The 22053-nt window shown below is 40.8% G+C and overlaps 1 protein-coding gene across 1 annotated transcript in view; it reads right to left on the bottom strand.

The window, feature by feature from the left end:
- Window positions 1-22053, bottom strand: part of myo10l3 (myosin X, like 3) — a 60657-nt gene that overhangs the window by 34675 nt on the left and 3929 nt on the right. Inside the window, exons 2-5 of the mRNA XM_044215810.1 lie at window positions 11892-11990; window positions 1890-2048; window positions 757-944; window positions 373-507 (exon numbers count right to left, since the gene is read on the bottom strand). Coding sequence (XP_044071745.1) covers window positions 373-507; window positions 757-944; window positions 1890-2048; window positions 11892-11990 — 581 coding nt within the window. The remainder of the gene's footprint in view (window positions 1-372; window positions 508-756; window positions 945-1889; window positions 2049-11891; window positions 11991-22053) is intronic.

The raw sequence follows: 22053 nt of genomic DNA, 5'->3' as shown, positions 1-22053 counted from the left end.
ACAGTAACAAGACGCATTACAACAAATGTTGTTAGAAACTTGCCTTGGTGAGCTCAGTGCCAGACAAACATGACAAGATTCAACACAGCTTACTACTAAAACCATTACATAAACAAACATATCAAAAAAACAAACAAAAAACATGACTATAAAAGATAAGCTAACAACAAAATATACCTTAAAGTACCAATGGTTTATGATTCATGAGTCAAATAAGCTAAACATGTTACCATATACAAAATACCACAAATAATAACAAAGACAACGCTCTTTTAAAATGTAAAGGGCACAAGATAGCAGGTGGTGATTCTTGAATAAGACTCTTATACATGAACAGACTTCAGAGGTCAGAGGTCGGGGTTCAAACAGTACCTGCTCTGGACGAGAGCCTGCTCCACCCTGGTGGTCCTCTCTGACAGAGGAGTACCTGCTGAGTTCTGACTCATCACTGAGAGAAACTTCAGCAACAGCTTGGTGCTCTCCGTCTTCCCAGCACCACTCTCCCCACTGAGGACACGGAGACAAAGAGAGAAGTAGATTAATCAAACCTGTTAAATCTATTTCTAATATGTCCACGAGGAGTTTAGTTTCAAAATGCAATATGTGCATTTTCACAGCCAGAACTGTCTTGTGAGCAAAAGTCATGAGAGGACTCATAATGACTAGTTTCATGCTGCTTCCAATCACTTTGTCTTTTTTATTAAATGTGGATCCTGCATTTTGAAGTGAAGCTGTTATTGTCTCCCCAGTCCTCACCTGATGAGGACACACTGGCTGTCGTGTCTCTTCCACAGGCAGCGGTAACATTCGTTGGCCACCGCAAAGATATGAGGAGGCAGCTCCCCCATCTGGTGTTTGCTGTACAGATCAACTGCAGTGCATTCATACAGGCCCGATATCTGCTTGTAGGGATTTACTGCTGCCAGGATCGAACCAATGTTGGTCTGAGGGAAATGAAAAAGCAGACAGAAGTGCGAGGGAGAAAGAGGAGATGAGAGAGGAGGATAAAAAAGATCTACAGTACAATCAATTAACACTATCAGTTCAGTAGATTCAGCCTGTCTCCTTCCTCCGACACAGTATCTGTAGTCAGTAATACTTTTAAACTACTGCATATGGCCTAGTTTTCGCTGAGGCTGGGAATATTTTAGGATTCATTGCTCCTGCTCGGGTAATGCGCTTTGGGGAAAAGTGCCTCACAAAAGTGTGTTTGTGGGTCATCTTTCCACAATGATATTGTTCTGCGATGCCATGTAGACAGACCGAGCAAACCCTCTGAGATGAGATTAAGAGATAGGATTTCGAAAAACATAGTTACCGTGAGTCTGTGGGCAATGATTATTTTAATAAAGCCCGGGTAGTGTTTCAAGAGGACTTCAGTGCTTCCGTGAAAATAATCCTGGGAGCGAGGCAGGGTCAGACAAACATATCTGAAATCTGGCATTCTTAAAGGAGAATCCAGCTCTGAATACTTTTCAGTGTATTCCAGGAGTTATCTGTATTTTGCTAAGTGTTGTTATTTAGTTTTTGATATCAGAACCTTATCTTCAGTCTTCTGTTAGTAATAGTGTTTATTTCCTTGTTTTATTCAGCTGTGCAGCTTATTCATGCATTGAAGAGAGTGACTGAAGTAGTAATTGCAGAGTAATAGCAAGAATGTGTGAGAGAGAATGTGGGTTGTGCGCCTTATTCAAAACACATCACATCTTGTTGTTGCATTGCTTTTGCCTCCTAAAACACAGTTTTGTTACACTTTTAGATCTCAGTCTAGCTGTGCTGCCAGTTCCCATAAAAATGAAAAATATACCACTGAACAACACAGTGGACCCACAGATTCCAGGTACCTCATGGTGGTACATGGTAAATGTGCTCACAGATTAAGACCTTACATAGATGTTGTCTTTCTGGTATCGCAGAAAAAGGTTGTGCATGATGGCCGCTTCATGCAGCTCTGCCAGTGTGGACATGTCCTCTACTCCATGGATGCTGCTGGGATGCATCGGGTACACCGTCTCCCTGTTCAGCTCCGCCTTCTGTAGGTAGATCACCTGGAACAACACACACACACACACACACACACACACACATCCAAAATTTTGATCACAATCTCGGAAAAGGTTAAAAAGTTATCTAAACCGGCAGCCTGGATAGCATGCAGCACTTGGGAGGCATGAATCATGTGCAAGAATTATTAATTTGAGGGTACAAATTTCTATCAAGTAATACAAACCATTATTCATGTTCACAAAAAAAGCATGTGCACGTCTTTGCTGCCTCTCGTGGCTTGTTTAAAAGCACTTTGAGTATTGGCACAATTTAAGTTCACTTTAAATTGCAACCCTGCTGCATACAATTACAGCTGAATACATTAGGTCTGCAACTAACTTTGCAGACCTAACACTAACTTTTTTAAAATTTTATTATTGATTCAGCCAATTAATCGTCTAGTCTATAAAATGTCAGAAAATAGTGAAATAAAGACCATCGCAATTTCCCAGAACCCAAAAAGATGTCATCAAATGTCTTATTTTGTCCGACCCACAGTCCAAAACCCCAAAATATTCAGTTTTCAGTGACATATAAAACAGAAAAATACTCAGATATTTGAGGATTGGAACCAGTAAATGTTTGGCATTTTGAATTGATAAATGACTTAAACGATTTCTCGATTCAGACTTTCCACCAAGAAACTGTTTGGGCCACCCAGACGCTGGCGCTCATCTCTCATCATGTGATCAATGTAATTGTAGATGACGGCCCAAACAGCAGCCACGCTCATTTAATATATGACCATTGCCATGTGATATAGTGCCCCCGCTGTTCTTCCCTATTTTATTTGTGTGTTAATCTTTTATGTTAGCAGAGGTAGTCTTTGTTTTAGGATGAGGTGGCTCCCCTCCACTACAAAACACTACAGGAACCCTTCAATTATCAAAATTGTTGACAATCGACTAATCGATTAATCGACACAACAATACACTACTGTCAAGGTTAACTGCACCGAATATAAATAATATTACAGAAGCAACAACTTTATGCTCACTTTCAGTATCTATCTACACTTTCTACAGCCTCAGGGTTTGAACAGCACTCGTAGGTAGACAAGTTTACACAGATCTGAATCAAACTGGTGGCACAACATTAGTCTTCCACTGTGACCATAGAGCACATCCACGCATGGATGACAGGCAGATTCAAGTGATGATACAGGAATAACTGAGGTTAAAATGACACATTGAATCCCTGATGTGTGCTTGCCTGTACCTGCCGCTGGCATACCTGACAGGTCAAGAACCCCCCGTCTAACTCAAGCCCGGACTTCTCTCTGTGATTTGTTAAATTCACTTCTTAGTCTCTGTACAACAAGTCTCTCACTGTGTCACATTCCTGCAACAAGGCCGATTAGATGCAGCAGTTGAGTAATTGTGACAGTTGGAGATGTCCTTGTCTTGACATTCAAGGCACATTTTTAGAGTTTTGACTTGAAATGGATCAAAAGGGAGCTAGTGAGAAAGACAAAGGATGGAATAAGAAGAACCAGTGTCTCTATAGTGGCAGTGAAACAGGAAAACAGTCTAATAAACCAATAGAGATCCACAGAGAGTCTCGCAGACTTTCTGGCTATCACAACTCTAATGGAAGAGACATAAGATAAGAGAACAGACAGACTACAAATGTGTCGGTCACTTGATGGGAAGTAGTGTTGTGATCAATACTGATGGACAAGGAGCTGGGGTTGCGGTGTCCCAGTGCATTACTGCTGGCTCTTCTGGCATATTCAGTTGTGTCCCAGTTGGGAGCAGACACTGGTTTTCACAGAACTGCTGAGTCAGCACAGAGGGGCTGCTGATTGAGTGTAGATGAAGGTTTGAAAGGGTTTAATTGATTCTTTGAAGGTACAACTAATGAATCTGAGATACCAAACATGTTCTGTAACAGATAAATAATGTTAAGTAGTAATGTAATGTAATGTAAAGCAGTATTCATTGATTTTTTTGGGCCATTTTGAGGCAGTGGAACAAGCTGTAAACACACCATTGACATATTATTGCCTTGTAAAGTTGACATGGTAACAAACAGTTTCATATTTACACATCCAGCAGATACCAAGCAACATTATCATTCATTTAGAGTTGTGTTTCTGGTCAACTAACGAATGTTAAGTCCAACATTCACTCTCCTTTTAGCTCTGTTTTTTGGTCTCTACCAACTCCTGAGGGAAATATCTGACTTTTTAGCTGCTAAATGCTCCGCTATGTTCACCAGCTTGTCGCTAACTTTGTTTGTCTAACTTTTGGTGCTGAGCAGGTGGCGTACAGTGGGTTTATCAGAGCTTTTATGCTGAAAACAGCTGCCTGCAGCGGCTAAATAAAAGGGGTTGACAAGAGAGGTGGGATTAAAGCAAAACAGTAAAGTTGACAGCTGTAAAACCAAAACAATAAGCTGGAAGATGCTAAAAAGCTCTGTAAAGCTAAGGGGAACTACAGAGTGTGGTGATAATTCTCTGTGGGCTGGTCACTACAAGTGACACCTTTACACACAGTTACAGTCAAGCTGTTATGTATCATGAAAACTCTTCTTCTCATGGACTTGTCCCAATGCAATGATTTGATAGGGTAAACATATGCTATATATTCCTATAAAGATAAAACATGTGACTGAAGAAACAATACTTTATGTTAGAGTGCACCTGTGTCTCATTCTATACATTACAGATATGGAAAGCTCTGAAGGAGATTGCATTGTTGAAAGGCTGACTGTGTTTATAAATCATTGCACTGATAAGTATGTGTGGATTCCATCTTTTTCATCTTTATGCAATGCATTAACCAATGTGAATCTGTATAAAAGTGTGGAAAAAGCTTTCTAAGTATGTGAAATGATTAACTGACTCTGGTCTGGCAGCCATGTCCATTTTCAGCTTTAGATGGCCATTAGAGAACGGGAGTATGCTGAGGCAACAGCACAAAAACAATGCAGTCATCAGTGGGTTGCTACATGTTGTTATGGTATTAAGGTTTGTGAAAGGGTGAAGACCTTAGGGAGAAAAGCAGCATGTGCAATGATGTCATCTATCGAGCAGAAGCTTGCACATACAGCCAGATGTCCCTAAACATTCGGCTTTAACCCCACCCTCTCCTCTCCGGCAAATTGATTCACCAGGCAGGGCCTAACTGACTAATAAATCAAACAGGCTTTTCACTTGTTTTAAATCCTTAATCAGCATTATCATTTTACGTTCAATTACATCATTCACTCAAAGTGATTGATGTCAGTATCAACACCTGGGCTCCAGTGGATTACTGCCTAAAGTGTCGTCATACAGAACCATATTCTACATATTTAATAATGAGTGAGAGTGAAACGAATCGGCATGTTATCTGACAAAAAAATCGAAAAGTGCAACTGCAAAAATAAATAAAAACGATATAAAGATAGAATATCAATTAAAAGCATCTATGGGATTCTGCTTATGATGGTTGATCTTTAAAGCGAGACTATGTCACTTTGCTGGCACTTACTATAAAATGGTAAATCCTAAAATGTAGCACGAGTAGAGAAGAGTCATAGCACAGCAATATCTATCTGAAGTTTGATAAATTAGCTAACATTAGCCACCATAAGCTAGTGGCCACACCAGACCAAGAGAGGCTGTAGCAACAGAACCCCTGAGTGTACTGCCTTTAGTAAGCGTGGGGTTTTTTTGCTCATGAATTCAACTTTTCATTTGTAAGAGGAGGAATGTGTTATTTCTTCATCCAAAAGTTACATTGTGTCACTTTAAAAAGATAAGCAGATGCAGCTGTTAGCCTTTGTTGGACATGGTATTACAGTGCACTTGATAATACACTCTCTATGAACTGAACATGATTATAAGCATTTTCAATTCTTCATCCTTTCATTTAATTAACAACGATGTGCTGTAAAATTGAAAATATGAGCAGCCTCCCAGGTCTGAGTTCACTTTTGGCTGACACTGAGTCCGACAATAAAGAAGTTCAAAGTTACACTGAGGTGGCCGGGAGCAAAGATAATACAGGATAAACAACTAGGAGAGGCTACAGGTCCATGTTACACTCTCGATCGCAGTGAGGACCTCAAGTTTCACCGGGGGAAAATAAATATAGCTGCTTTAGCCAAACTCACAATGAGCTACGTACTTGGAAAGCACCCTTACTACTCCTCCAGAAAAATATATAACACACAAGAGAGGAATTGTCTCTTGTTTATGCGTGTGCATGTACAGCATATGTGTGTGTGCAGATACAGTGTACATGTTGTTTGTCTGTCTCTACATCATTTTAGGTGACCTTTGTTTTTGATCTTCTTTAGATAATTCACTGTTCAGATATCACAGCAGCAGGCCTCTGGGACTTTTTCATGCCTGAAAAGATGCCAGAGATGCTCAGAGAAAACTGAGCTGGAGTTTCCAGCATTAAAAGATGTTTCACATACCTCTGTTTTGCCCCTCTGTGGTCTTTTATTGTTTGGTTTCGTTGTTGGTTTTATTCCTGTGAGATAAGTCACTGAGCTCTGTCTGCCTCTCCTAACAGCCATAGTGTTTCTCATCAATATTTATGCACGTCTTCATAAATTTGTCCAAATAATTTACTGATTTAACAACACCCTGTGGATACGGCTAAAAGGAAACTAAGACAGAACACGAGAGCAGATAAGGTCTAGACACAGACTAATAGTCTTTACTATTTCCATTTCAGTCCATAGGAGGTGCAATAATGTTCTGTTAGTGTCCATTATAACAATTAGACATACTGGAACATTTTTCCTACAGGAGCTGTAGAGCAGTCATACCCTGACAGTACAGTGATGTAACACTGTGTGTCTACAGTTCTTGATTTTCAGCTTCCAAAAAACAAATGAAATCACAGTGTGGATCTATGAATTTGCTCTGAATTGATCATCAAAACTCACAAAGCAAATATAATATATTTTGAGATATAATTACAGTGATTATTTCACTCAGTCAGTGCATGTCAGACAGTTATTGCAATGATTGACGTGGCTGACACGTGGGAGTGCAGCATCATGAGATCATCATTAATGATCTGAGTGGTGTAATGATGGCCCGAGATAATTTCATGCCACTTATTACAACAAGTGACTCGTGATTGATTAGTAACTATGTTCCCTGCACAAATCAATCCTTTCCAAATGGAGCCTGGTTTTGACGCTAGTACATCACTGAAAACCTCAGTGCTGATTGAAACTTTTGCTGATAGAAAATTCATATCTTTCTTTGAGTCTTGGATTTTTGTGATGAAGCTATTTAAGCAACTGAGCCCGGAGAGACAGCCAAAACCCCACAAAATTTTGCACAGCAGTCTGGTCTGCTGATGTATACTCAGAACAGCAAACAGAAGGTATGTGGTAGATACCTTGTGGTGAATCTAATCCATTTATCTTGTATTTCATAGTAGAAATCAATGAACAAGTAATTATGCATGAGATATACAGTATTTTACACTGAGTGAAATTTCAAAGATTAAATAGAAAATAAAATATTTTCAGCACAATTAGTATAGTAGATCTGAAACAAATAGTTGATTAATTGATTAGTTGATTAACAGAAAAATAATCAGCAACTATTTTGATCATTTATTGTTTAAGTCATTTTTCATGCAAATATATCTACCATTCTCTTGTTCTAGCTTCTCAGTTGTGAGTCTTTGCCGCTCTTATTAGTCGTATGTGACAGTAAACTGAATATCTTTAAGTTTTGGACTGTTGGTCGGACAAAACAAGCAATTTGATGATTGTGAGGGGCATTTTTCTGAATTTTGTGACAATTTCATTGACCAAACAATTGATCTATTAATTGAGAAAATAATTGCAGATGAATAGATAGTGAAAATAACATTACTTGCAGCCCTACTATTAAGTGAGTTGCGATAAATTATGAAATGCTGAATTCTTTGTTTTCAGTTTTTATTCTTTATACAGAAAATATGCCTTCTCATGAATTAAAATGTATCAAACTCAGACGAAATGCAAAGTCTCACCAAAATGATACAGACCAAATACTGGGAACAGTTTTCCTGACTATAGCAACCATCTGAATTTTAAACTTTCTTGCAGCTGTAACGCTCATTCCTTTTGTTTCCTCCACGCTGAAACCACACCCTGCTGCTGCTTTGTTCGCCCAGCTCTAATGAATATTCACATATAGGCGGCGTCAGGCTCTGTGCCTCAGTGGACTTTTACTGGCAGATATATTTTAGCCTTTAGAAACGACACATGGGCAGATACAAAATCACAGGCTCGTGGACACAAACACTGTCTTGTTTATCACTGTCTGTTTCTGCCTCCCCCTTTTTTTCTTTTTTTTTTAACTCTGTCTGACTCTCTTTCTCTCTCCCTCTGTCTTACGGTGATTCCATCTGCTGAAGGGGATCCCACCCTGACCCGGGGGGGGGGTAGGCGTATTAATGGTGAAAATTGTGAAAACAAATAACACAGAGAGAGTTTTACATTATTATCATATTGATATTCCCTAACATGGCATACAGCAAACCCAAATCCTAAAAATATCTGTTCACTACACACACGCAGATGCTCACAATAATGTTTGTGTGAGAATTTTATTTCTGTGAGAACACTTGTGAATACACATCACTCACATAAAGGCTCACATAATGGCTCCATTGACCAATAATCCAGAAAAGACTGAGGGGCCATCAATGACCTATTTTAAACCTCAGAGACTGTATGGCTACAGGCCGTGGACAACTTCAGAAATCACACTTCTCTTTCACTCAGTCCAAAGACAAATTGTTGAAAGAAAAGCATCTGCCCAAAGAGTAAAAGAAAGGCTTTGTTTACTGGGTTAATATTTTTTGTGCACAAAATGACAAGAACATAAGAACTAAAACCAAATTAGGAGAGGGGCTAGTTGCAATAAACTAATGTGGTAACAAGGGGTATTTCTGGCATTTTTGCTTGAAAAATGACTTAAATGATGAATCGATTATCAATAGTTGCAGATTATTTTTCTGTCGAACGACTAATAGATTAATCGCCTTGTTCACTGCTCTACATTAATTACAGAAGAATGTCTGGTCAGAATCTTGCTGTGTTTGCTTTAGCTGAAAACAGATACAAAATAAGAGCTTCAGCAATATTATGTACTGTATGTGTCAAATGATTAATGCATAAAAATGGAAAACACATCGACTAACAGTTCAATCTCAATTTATTGTTTCGTAAGATGACATCACCAGCAATTTAGTTCAGGTGACAGAGCCTCTTCCTGCTTTTCTTTACATGTGCGTCCCTCTGGGGATAACTCACACACTGTTAATCCAGCTGGTGCCATCTGGTCACAACACACACACACACACACACACAGATGGATCCATGCACTGAAACACACACAAAGCCACAAGACATTTATCTCTCAGCTTCAGTGTGTCTGCTGTATCTTACTAGTCTACTCAGGTCTGTGGTGTACTGGGGATGAGACAGTGATGAATGCCGATATGATGGTTAATGTGACAGAAGCCAGGTCAGCCCGTTAAAGCCGAGGCATGGTGGTTCTTGAGTCTGCAAGCTGAGCACTCAGGCAGGGAGCTGCACCTTAGTGTAAGCACTGAAGCAATGGATAATGGTATATCCCTCCCCCCCGAGGGGAAAATGCTGCCAGGATACATTTACCAAACCACCTCTGACACTCCACATGGGTGCAAAGACACCAGGACACAGACAAAGACAGACACTACACTTGAGAAGCTGGGTTAAATAAAGATTATGACTGAATCAGGAAATGCAAATAAACCTCAGCAGATATGTCATCCAGTAACAGGGCATCACACAAGGTCAGCCAGCGATCCTGAAGGTGGAGACGGTCTTTTCTTCAGTCTCACATTCCTGTCATTCTGGCTGCAGAGTCTCGGACACAGATAAATCATCCATATGCCTGGCCTGATGACCAAACACATCCTGAGCTCATGTGAAGATCATATGAGACAGTCCACCTTCACTTCAGCTGCAACGACATGATCCTACTCCCAGTCACAAAAAAAGTGACGTCATGTTAAGCAAAAGTTTTTTTTTTAATCCCACTGAGGGTGGTGAAATGTTTCTGGACTGAGAACAACACCCTGTGGTATTCCCTGAAGAAGTGGGGTCTGATTCATTTCTCAACTTCTGACCTGGTGCTGTGAATCTATCCTAGCTGTAATAGATGTTTCCATCGGTCAGTCATCCCTGCCCCTTTGACAACACATGGTTGACTTCTTACACTACAAGAATCCCTGCCGTTGACCACAGAAACATCAAACAAATATGCTCAGGATTAGGGCACATAAATGAGTTCATATGTTCCCTCTCTCACATCTTTTATTGCTTTATACCTTTAACGCACCAACATGCTCTGGGTCCAGGAAAATCCACAGAGAGCATTAGCTCAGCAAGCCATGCACAACCCACATACCCTCAGGACCAACCTCTGTGTAGTTGCTCATTTGTGTGCTTGATCACTTGTGGCACATGCAGACTTCACTGATTGCTAAGGTAACATGTCCAGCAGTAAATTGTTGGGACAAACATAAATAGTATCATCGACCTTTCCTTCATAGTCATACGTCACCCTTCTTTATATGAACCTTCAAGGACTCCAGTGAAGGAATAACACAGGGCTTTGGCTTGTGGTTAAGATGATGGCCATGTGAGTCTGTGAGATTCTGCAGACAGAGTCAGTCCTTGGGCTCTAGCCTGTTCTTTCCCTAGGCCCTGACCTGACCAAAGATCTGCAGCTGACTTTGGACAGTCAGTGAAACAAATGGAGCTAATGGACGATCACATGCACTACTCATAAGGGGTTGGTCAGTACAAAGGTATTCCACAAGATAAAAGTGGTACTGGAAGCTCATTTTCGATATACACCCTCTGACCCACAGACATTTGAATGAGAAACTATTTTTTAACCGTCCATCACCACCCCTCTCTCTCTCTCTCAATCTCTCTCTCTCTGCCTCTCTCTCTCGAACAGGATTTCCTCCAGACACAAAGACCACCATGCACTGCCAAACAGATAAGCTCAGGCCAATGACTTGACACAAGGAGTCCATTCCTGTCATTCTTACTTTATGACAAAAGGTGTTGATCCCACCACTGAGCCCTGACATGAAACACATGTGCAAACAATTAACCTTCTCACATACACACTGGGCCACTCCCCTCCAGAGTTATAATACAACCTTGTAAATTACAGCTGAAAGATGAGGGGAGGGTTTACATGTACATTATACCAGTTAAAGCCTGTAAATGTATTGATATGACTTGAATGCTTAAGTGTTGACTTTTTTTCTTGGCTTTAAGGGTCCAGTGTTTAGGATTTAGAGGCATCTAGCGGTGAAATTGCAGTTTGCAACCATTTGAATACTGCTTGCATCACCCTCCCCTTCCAAGAATGTAGGAGAAACTACAGTGGCCGCGAAACTCGCAAAAAACGCGAAGGGCCCTATCTAGAGACAATGTTTGGTTTGTCCATTATGGGCTACTGTAAAAACATGGCGGTGCAACATGGCGGCCCACGTGGAAGGGGACCTGCTCTGTATGTAGATATAAATGGCTTATTCTAAAACACAACTATTCTTATTTTCAGGTGATAATAAACTAATTAAAACATACTTATACTATACTATAAATATTATATTCCATTTCTGCCAATAGCTCCTCCTAAATGTTACATACTGAACCTTTAAGGGGTTTATAAAATCATGTGGGAACAATCAAAACACAGTGCCTGAATCGTTAAACCAATGAAAAATGCCTAATGGTGCAGACACACTGGACAGATGAGAGTTTGGGATGTTTTAAAGTGAATCATTGGCAGCATTAATGCTGCAGCAGGGAAAAAGAAGTCTTCTTACCTTCCCATAGTTGGTGGTGAGGACCAGGGATGAATCATCGCAGGAGCTGACGGTAGAGGGGAGGAGCTGTTCTTTGTGTCTTAGCCAGACTCGGGCCCCCTGCAACACAATAGCCAGAAAAACACCATTAGCATCTGGACTTAGGGCTCATACTGGAGTCATCTGTTTAATGAAGAAAATACTGGATATTTGCATTACAATCACATTTTAGGAACTTAGCAGATGTGCTTGTCGCTTATGTAGACTATTACCAGAGAGCAAGGAAAGGCAAAGTTCAACCCAGAAATACGTTAAAGAAATATTCCTGGCCATTTAGGTGTAATATGAATGTGCCAGGTGAGTAATTGCGGCTCAGTCAGAAGAGACAGCAGAGATTATTCTAGAAAAGCAGGGATTACACCTTCTGGTTTTCTTCCTTCACTGTCTTTTTCCCAGTTTTCTCTTTTTTCTCAGCATTGCTCACCACTCTCTGCCACATAGCCACTCCCTCACCACACCAAACTCAGTTATCCTCTTATTAAATTGTCATTGCCTTTTAGTAGAGAAAAGTTGTTTGCCAGGCCTGCTTGCAGAGGGTGTGTCAGAAACTAAAACTACCACTCAGAGTCGTGCGCACTCAGTAAAACTGTTAAAAAGGCTTTCAGTCTTTGGTTGTGGGGACTACTTTACACCATAAAATAGAAGAATATGACCCCAAATGAGCATTTCAATCAATACAAATGTTTCTATGCCCACCATCCTTTCTTCTGTTCTATTATTGAATCAGGCAAACAACACACTTCTTGCCATAGTCCCAGAATAGATCCTGGTTCCAGACGGACATTAACACCAGCACTACAGCTGATTGGGGCGGCCCGGTCTCCTGTGTTTGTGTATCTATGTGAAGTCACTGACCTTCCCAGACATGTTTGTTAGCAGCTCAGTAACCAGGAGCAATAACAGGAATCTGAGGCTGATTGCTCAGACGGACTGTCATTTCCTTACAGTGGTGGAAGATACATTTATAGAACCGGCTGCGTTTTAATGACTGTAGTGGATGAGAATGAATGCCTGTGCGGTCTAGATTCTAAATCTTTTAGGATGACTGAATCCACATTTGTCACGGTCAAAAATAACAAATGTGGCCTTTGGTTAAACAACATAAATTATCGAAAACCATCTGATGGTGAACCTGTGACCTTTAAAGGAACATTTTACATTTTGGGAAATACACTTATTTGCTTTCTTGCAGAGAGTTAGATGTATTTGACCAACGAAACACCATTAATCATCAGAAGTTCCACCATTGAGGTGGCCAGGGAAAACACGGAGCAAAAGGGAATTGTGTGTCCAGCAGAGCATAAAAGTGAAGAGATCAATATGCATGGATTCCACAAGGAAACCTTATACAAGGTCACCACTTCCAGACATCAATCCTCATTAACTATTAACAACAGGCTGCCACGTGTGCACTCACACTCTCATTCATGGAGCACAAATGTGTTTGCCACCAGGGTCAGAACAAAGATGATCGAGATGCTTTTGTTTAATACAGTAGATATTTACGTGAAATGCATTCTGCTTGTAACAGTGAATCACAGAGACAAAGATGAGGTCAATAATTAATTATTATAGTCCATTAAATGAACTTGCTCAACAGCTCAGAGTGATGAGTGGTCTCCGGCTAATGGACCGCAGCTAAATGTGGCTCTCTCAAACCACGGGGGGACATTGGTGAGTGGGATGAAGGGGGTTGTGTAAATTAGGAAGAGGCTGGGGGAGGAAGCACCTGATAATTCGCCCCCATTGTCTGGAAAAAGAGGCAGACAAACACAAACATCAGAACATAAATATAAAAGAGGTACTAATGAGGTACACATGAACAGTTTCCAATTAATATGAGACAATTGGTGACTTCCATACCAGTGACCGACTGTGTCTGCCTGGTACCAGTCTGGCATGCATGGGAGGAAAAGCTGCTTCACGTGAGTTCGCTGAGGTCCAGTGAGGAGATTAATAGTGTTTACTCTATAGATTTAAGAAGATCAGTTGCTGTTATGTAACTGGAAATCACAGGGACTTGAATTCAGCAGAATATTGCTGGTACTCTTGTCGTCTTGTAGAGGCTGTTTGTACTCTGCTGTACTGCAACTGTGGAACTGACAAAGTACAGAAACATGTAGGGAGTAGGTTGTAACAAAAGGTAGATTCCATGACATGTTACACAGAACAAGACAGCAGGCAAGCTGTGACATGGAAAGCAGTGGGATGGCTCATAATACTGTGTGTTTCTACACCACATGCCGATGTTGCTTCAATTCCAGTGACGCAAATATTAAAAGAACAATTTTCCAAGAACTTGACTTGAATGGTTTAGTTGCTGAGTCAGAGTCTCAGAGGTTTTCCATTCACATGAGCAAAGACTTTCGCAAATTGAAGATAAAGAAAAATAAAACTCTCCACAGAGCACGCTCATTGCACATAGTTCTAGTTTTTAAAGTGGCATTAAGAGACCCAATAATCAACATAATAACTGCTTAATTAAATGAGTCAACACTATATGGTAAACCAAAAGTCAGCAACAAGCTGGCCCATAAAGATGCTAATTCTGTCTTGGCTTGCTACACCAGCGTCGGTGCAGAGTGACTTGCTCTCTGGAGAACTGCCCACCAGGCACTATAATCAAAGCTACATCAGTAGTCAGATAAAAACAAATAAAAAGCTGTACTACTTAGTCTTTATTTTGCACATGTATCAGATTTTATTTATTTAGTCATTTATAGCTCACATATCTTTTTTGTCATTTCAGTTTTTATTCATTTTAACATTGTACTACATGCAAAAATACTTACGTATTATTAAATTAAAAGGGAGAAAATTTAACAAAAGAAACTTTAAACAAAAAATAAACTTTTGATAAACTTGAAAGGCAGTCAGTTAAGAACAACCCCGGCAACCCAATGTTCTCTAATATCCCTTACCCCCTCTAATGTTGCACCTTTAATGCATGCAAGGACTTGCTTTGTCTTTTCAGTTTACATTTATAAGACTTTAACTCTACCACAAGCCATCACAGAATGAGGAGGCTTCATCTTAGTCTCAAAGTAAAAGTTCATCCAAAATGTCAGGAGTCAGCAATAAAGACTATTAGCTGTGGGGAATGGTCAAACTATCCTGGCAACATTTTGACATTTAGGTCTGCCTTAAATAAACACAGGGATTTGTCTGGATGACTATCAGCCAGTAAAATTTAAGTTGGTAGAAGTGGTGGGGTTCTCCAGTGACTCGAGGGCTCAAGAAAGCCAACACCAGATGTGTTTGTCCATTTGTGTGCGTCTTTGTATGTGAGCGTGTGGGTGTCTAAAGAGTCTGAAGCTGGAGGGTATAAAGTAGAGATGAATTGTTTCAGCAACAGATGGTCTCACCAAAACTCCTCCCCCTTGTCCCCTCCATCCTCAGGAGCACCGTCACTAAGTCAGGACAAAGGCAACCACCTCTGACTGAGAGCTCAGAAGTTAACCAGGCGGAAATATTCCGGTTCAGTTGAGGCTGAACTGGCTGACAATAGTAATCCGATCCACCAAAACAGGCCGCACGCCGCCGCCCCATCATGCTTTCTGACACAGAAGCCACTCAGGCTGAATGATGGAGGCTTGAGTTTCTGCAGCTTGTATAATGACATCCAGCTCAGAGATTTGCTAATGAATGAGCCTTAAATATTTAAGGGCATACACAGAACAAGGTGCCATGGCTTTTTCTCTGCTGTCTTGCACAGCATGAGCACAGGCGGTATCAGGTGATCGGATCAGCCAGAACAAAAGAAAGCTAATTAACTCATCCTGACTTGGACACAGTTGAACAATTAGTTATGATAAGCCAATTTCTTGGATCATAGTGCGGTTTCAAGGAGCGGTGAGTGAACGCCCGCCCAGCGGACAGCAGTGAACGGCTGTTGGTGCTGCAGGTAGGGCTGACTGCTGGCCAGGACCGATGCCTGGCTGAGAGATGAGCACATCCAGCTGGATTCCTGACAGGCATCTCATTTGTTGTGCACAGACGTGGAGGAGGACAGAGGTAACACAGGAACGAACATATTCGTCCAAAAGAAACTCTAGCTGTTGCTGCTTTCACCCTCTCAAATTCCCTCGCTTTCATGAGTTCATTCATGATGTTTTTCATGATCATTTGTTTTCTATTTGTGTTTGTCTAAGATCGGTCTAAACTCCAAGTTCTCAGTAACCTACTACATATCATTTAGGAGCAGATGTTCAAAAACACATATTGTCTTTATATAGAGGACCATGGTCCAGCCCTCCATTTACACCTCCTCAAATCCCAAGACGTAACAGCATTATCATAACAATAGAGAGGCATAAGGCCGAGTCAGTAACCCTTTGTAATCTCACTTCTGGTGGCTGGACAGATGTGCAGTCCAGAACAAAAACAACAGGTAACAATGCAGGAGTTTATTGCTTTGTCCATCAAAAGGGAGCATAGCCAAATTCAGGGATTATAATCAAATCTCCTGAATGCTGAGTGAGTGGAATTAGGAGGAATCCGCCAAGTAGCTGGTGAGATTAAACAAGTGCAGCTGTGAGGGGAATCTGGGCAAAGGTCCCTCTGGGTCTTTGGTCACAAAGCTTTCCAGTGGGGCAAAAACTGTGCATCCTACAAACAGCAAAACCTCAGCTGAAAGTTACTGGATATAATTTCCCAACACAAACACAGAAAGACAGTTCTTTATTATTTTATTGCAGCAACATTTTGACTCAGCTTGGTCTTTGTCAGGATGTTGAGAGTTTTTTTTAAATATATGGAAATTAATATATGGAGTTAAAATGTGTTCATATGTTATGTGACAAAAAAAGTGGAATTAAATTTTTTTCCTGTGGTTCTACTGAGCAGCTCCACTGAGCCAATCAGGGGTTAAGTGCCATTCTCAAGAGCTCTTCAGTGGTTATTAAGGGAAATTTCTTGCACACATTTTCCAGGGATTCAGTCATGCAGCCCTCTGGCAATATGCTAGCTTCTGTAACCACCAGACCATTGTCATCAGGCTCATCACGCTGTAAATAATTACGGAGCAATATAAAGAATAAATAAAGAATAACTAATGGTGATTTAATACAAGTGTGCTTCTACATGCCCCTTTTTCATTTTCTTGTTTCTTTGTTTCCTCGTTGCCACTGTAGCATCTGCCTGCTGCACACAGTGCAGCCGGTGCCCGCAGCCAGCATGGGGTGAGGGCGGGGAAGGGCAAGGTGTGTGTGACCGAGGGGAGAAATCAGATGATTAAAGGCAACCTTCAGCATCTGTGCTGCAAGACGTATGAATTAATGATGGAGGGAGCAGCTGATCAGAAATTAGCTAATGGAGGAGGAGGCGTCCCATGGGGAACAGGGCTTCCCCCAATCTGTGGTGGAGGGGGAGTGAGCGGAAAAAGGGTGAAAAAAGGGTGCAGTTCATCAACTGTTCTTGAATCCTGTGTGAACCACCCCCTGCTGTGGAAGCTATAAACAGACTTAAATCAGGGTGGCCTGGAGGCAGCGGTCTCATCGGTTAATGCTGTGAGGCAACCCATGCTTCACTTTCATATTCAGCAACTGTTTTTGTTAAAGCAGAAGGTCTGAAAATGATGAAGTTATAAATGCAACTGTGTCACTAGGTTAATGGAAATCAAACACATGCAAGGCAGCAGCAGTTTGTTGTCATCACTGTCCTTTAAGCTATTTTCATTAACATACTAAATGGAACGACTGAGTCACAGCATTCATCAAGCAAATATATGTAATGTAGGGTTAAGTGTGTGTGTGTGTGTGTGTGTGGGGGGTGTAAAAGCCCCTCCCCTATCATCAGCTGATGTGGCTAATCTGCTAATGTTGCTAATGAGTATATTGAAGAGGATTTGCATAACAAATTATGTCTTCAGAAGCACAACAGAAAGAAGAGACCTGACACTCTGCCACAGACTCCTGCTTTACATCCTTATCCTGTGTGAACATATTTTCCTTCCACTACTGTTCTACAGTGAAAGTATCAGTATCAGTATAATCCTGTGCTCAGGGTTATGGCACTTTTTCTAACAACAAAATGGGTTTGGAGTGTGAGTTTCGGGTTTGGAGACGAAGAGGCAACAAATGATATGATTACTGCATGTTGGATTGGATTGTCAGCTAAGCTTCATGAGTTGAGAATACAGTATCTACAGAGCCACGTGAGTCATCAACATATCTAGCCCTCTCTGTACTCATCTGTGGACTGTTACGAGGTCACACAGCAGGAATCCCAGAGATATTTCAGGAATGCAGCTCAGTCAGGACCGTCAGAGACCGGGAGAGGATGCGTGTGTTTGACTGTGTGAGACATCTGGGGCTCGGCCAGTGGGGTGGTGTTTGTTAAGGTTGAGTGGAGTCATCACTTGGTGACCTGGCTCCTGTTACGTTGCCTTTGACCTTCGCTCATACCTCAAACTGTCCCAGATTGATTATTACGGCTCATGGGAATCCTCCTGTCTTACACAGTTTATAATTTTGGACATGTGTTCTATTGCTGACACAAATTATAGATTAATTAATGACAAAAAATGAATCTTTGACAATGTTGATTATTCATTTAAGTCACTGACTTGCCTGTTACAGCTTCTCAAATACTTATATACATTAATACATATTAAATACAATACATTTACACACACACACAGACCTAAAACGATTAGTCAGTCAATTCACTGATCGACAGAAAATGAATCTGCAGCTTTTTTAAATACTCGATTAATTTATTGAGTTAAGGAAAATGCCAAACATACAATGATTAAAAAAACGAGTCGGCAGATTAATCGATAATGAAAAAGATGAATGATGAAAATAATGCAACCACTTCCAGTACTCTCACAACAGTCTCCACCACACATCACATTTAAAGCTCATCATTTATATGGATCATTTATAATGGTAGGGAGGGAGGGAGCATCGGTAGTCAGGATGATGTAACTGTGCCCAAAACACACATCACATATTATATTGGAGATATGTATGAGGTTGTGCAGCATTTGTAACAAGGCAATTCAAAGTGCTTCACACAAAACATCAAAAGTATCGCGACAAAGTGCAAAAGAAACACACCACAAAACATTTAAATACAAACAACACAAACAGTGCTGCAGTGCCTCCATCCAGGAATGGCGGAACAAAGACTAAGACTACTATTTCTCTCTTGCTGGGGAAATGTGGAGTGTTTTTACATTCTGTCTGAGGATGAGGATGTGAAGGAAGGTTGGGTTCAAGTGGGAGAGATAAACATATGTAGAGTCTTGAAAACACGGAACATTCCTCCTCATGTGAGTCTCAGTATTTCAGAGCATGATCCTACAAACAACCTCAGGTCAAACCACACACACTCATGTCTAATAAAACAGTCTGGGAGTGGATGGGAAAGCTAACAGGTCATGACTGTGGATTGTGCCATGCTGTGTTGTTTGCTTCTGTTAAGCACCAAGGTGCCAGTGAGACTCTTCAGGCCATAGTAGTCAAGGCTCATGCAGTGTGGGATGTGTACTTACGCCTGGCTGGGTGTTCGTCCTGCAATTAGTCCTGAAATTACAACTGTAGCAGTAACCTCATCATGAGAGAGTTAACAATTTTACAGTTTTTAAAATGTGTTTTAATTTAGGCTATAATCCCTTGTGGTTGTTGCGATGTGTTCAACTTACACACATAGGAAAATATAATATACAAGCAAGTGTGTGTAGAGACACACATGCTCCATCCCGTAATAGGCTGCCTCTGTGCGCAGTAATCATAGGGGGCTAAAAAAGGAAAGTCAACATCTGGGCTGGGAGCAGTAATCACAGGTTGGCTGTTATTAAACTGCCAGGCGAGATCTCTGAACTGAGAGGATTTAAGCTACACTCATTACCAGCTCACAGTGTCTGTCAGGTAGCGCAGCCAAGGTGAAAGCCAACAGACATTTATTGTGTGAAGGGTAAGCAGTGATAAACAGCTGCTTAACAGATAGAGAACAGATAAATTTTCTCTGCGTAAGAATACTGACGCACAAATACACTTTGGGTATATTTTACACTTCGGGTTTTGTACAAGTTATATAGCACGTTAATTAGTGAGTTTTAGAGGTGCTGGTAAATGGATTTTGTTACCTTTGGACAGAGCCAAGCTAGCTGTTTCCCCTTATTTCCTGTCTTTGTGCTAAACTAAGCTAACCACCTCCTGGCTCCAGCTACATATTTGCCGTACAGATGTGAGAGTGGTATCAATCGGCTCATCTAACTCTCGGTAAGAAAGCGAATAAGCATATTTCCCAAAATGCCAAACTATTCCTTTAACTTATTTAATTAATAAAAGTGTTTGCATACTAGATTAAAAATGAAAATAAACAGCTCCCTTCTCTCAAATAGTTGTTTTTTTTCTTAAATCCCTTGAACAAATATGCCACTTGTACTCTTCTATGTCCCTGTTGTTCTTACACTGAACCGAGTAAATCAGACCATGAGCTATTGCTTTTATAAGTCCAGCCGTAACTCATAGAACTCACTAAACTCACGCTAAATTCACAGATTTAGAAGACAATGGCTGAGTTGTTTTCTTTCATCATAGCCATGTTGAGATAGCAAAAAAAGTGTGATTCGCCGAAGTGCTCTAAGGTGATTTATATTTCAGCGAATTACACACCCAGGACTGCCCTGATAGAGATACACACACACACACACACACACAGGGGGAGGGCAGGAAGGATGGGTGTTGGAGAGTACATTGAATATTACTAGTATCTTTTTATGAGGTGTGTCTTGTGAACATATAACATTATGTGACGTTCTTCTGTCGAACACAATGAGAGACTGGAGGGAGTGTAACTAATGGGGTTTGCAAACCAGAATCAGGCTGGTTGTCAGTGAAGGCCAGCTATTAAAGGAATAGTTCATTTGACTATTTTAGGAAATGCGCTAATTCGCTCTAATCGAGTTAGATGAGAAGATTGATACCACTCTTGCATCTTTACGGTAAAAATAAGGCTATAGCCAGCTGCAGCTTAGCTTAGCACAAAGGCTGGAAACAAGGGGAACCAGCTAGCCTTGCTCTCTCTAAAGGTAACAAAATCTAAAGCTCACTAATTAACATGTTCTCTCCATGAAAAAAGTTGTCACGTCACTTGCATTGCATTATTTGTTATTAATGAACAAAGATGACAATGTTCTTTTCCTTTTATCACCACAAACACAGACAGCTTTGTCTGAAAAGCTTGGTGATGTAGCAGGTTAAAGGTAAAGTCAACAGAGTGGTGTCAGCAGGAGGTTATCACAGCACTGAGCTCCCCATGTGACATTCAGCTCGCTGATAGTCGGGGGTCAGGTTACTGATAGAGACACAAGAAATGAAAACACACGCTAGTGAGGTGAAAAAGATAGATTCAGACAATTATCCATCAGTTGATTCTAGTTTCAAAGCAGACTTAAATGTAGAAAACTATTTGTTATGTTAAAATGGAAAATCCAAATTCAACAAATTCCAAATTCTTATTATGAGCGGTGGTTTCCAAACCTAAACTGCCTCCCCTAACACCAGGCATCTGTGTCATTATGAGAAAGGATTATCCATGTTATTTGGTGTGTGGTCAGACAATGCCTGTTGTTAATTAGTCCCAGCGCTCTTGTGACAGATTAAACCACCTCCAGACTGTACCAAAGCTGCAGGAGTTCTGCTGACGCACACATAAACCACTGCCTTAATAATACCTCCCTCTGTTTGCTCATAAATAACCAGTGCTGTTAATTCACCACATCAAGACTCTCAGCATTGTTTGAAAGTCCCCTAGTTTGATGCACACAATAACCACTTCAAGCTTAATTTCATGTTAAGATGGAAAAAATGTAAAGGAATGCAGGATCCATTAGCCATTTTTCTACCTTTCCTTTCTTCCTTACATCCTAACTTAACTTCCTGACTTCCTTCCTTACTCCATCAGCCGTCGGCATGGCTGGAAGTGAAAGAGCGATGATCTCAGATTCTCAGCTCTCTAAAGGGGCAGCTGGAGGAAATGACAACTGGGTAGAAAAGAGCCTGGGTAGAAAAATAGTCCACCCTCTGGAGCAGGTTGGCCTTTCTCACATTACCCATTTCAACACAGAATGCTTACTGAGCATGCCGATCTATGGCTCCGGCTTCAAAGACCT

The sequence above is a fragment of the Siniperca chuatsi genome, linkage group LG12 (genome assembly GCF_020085105.1).
Source record: "Siniperca chuatsi isolate FFG_IHB_CAS linkage group LG12, ASM2008510v1, whole genome shotgun sequence".
NCBI classification, from domain to species: domain Eukaryota; kingdom Metazoa; phylum Chordata; class Actinopteri; order Centrarchiformes; family Sinipercidae; genus Siniperca; species Siniperca chuatsi.
The sequence above is the reverse complement of the archived record's forward strand: the minus strand, read 5'-3'. Positions and strand labels throughout refer to the sequence as shown.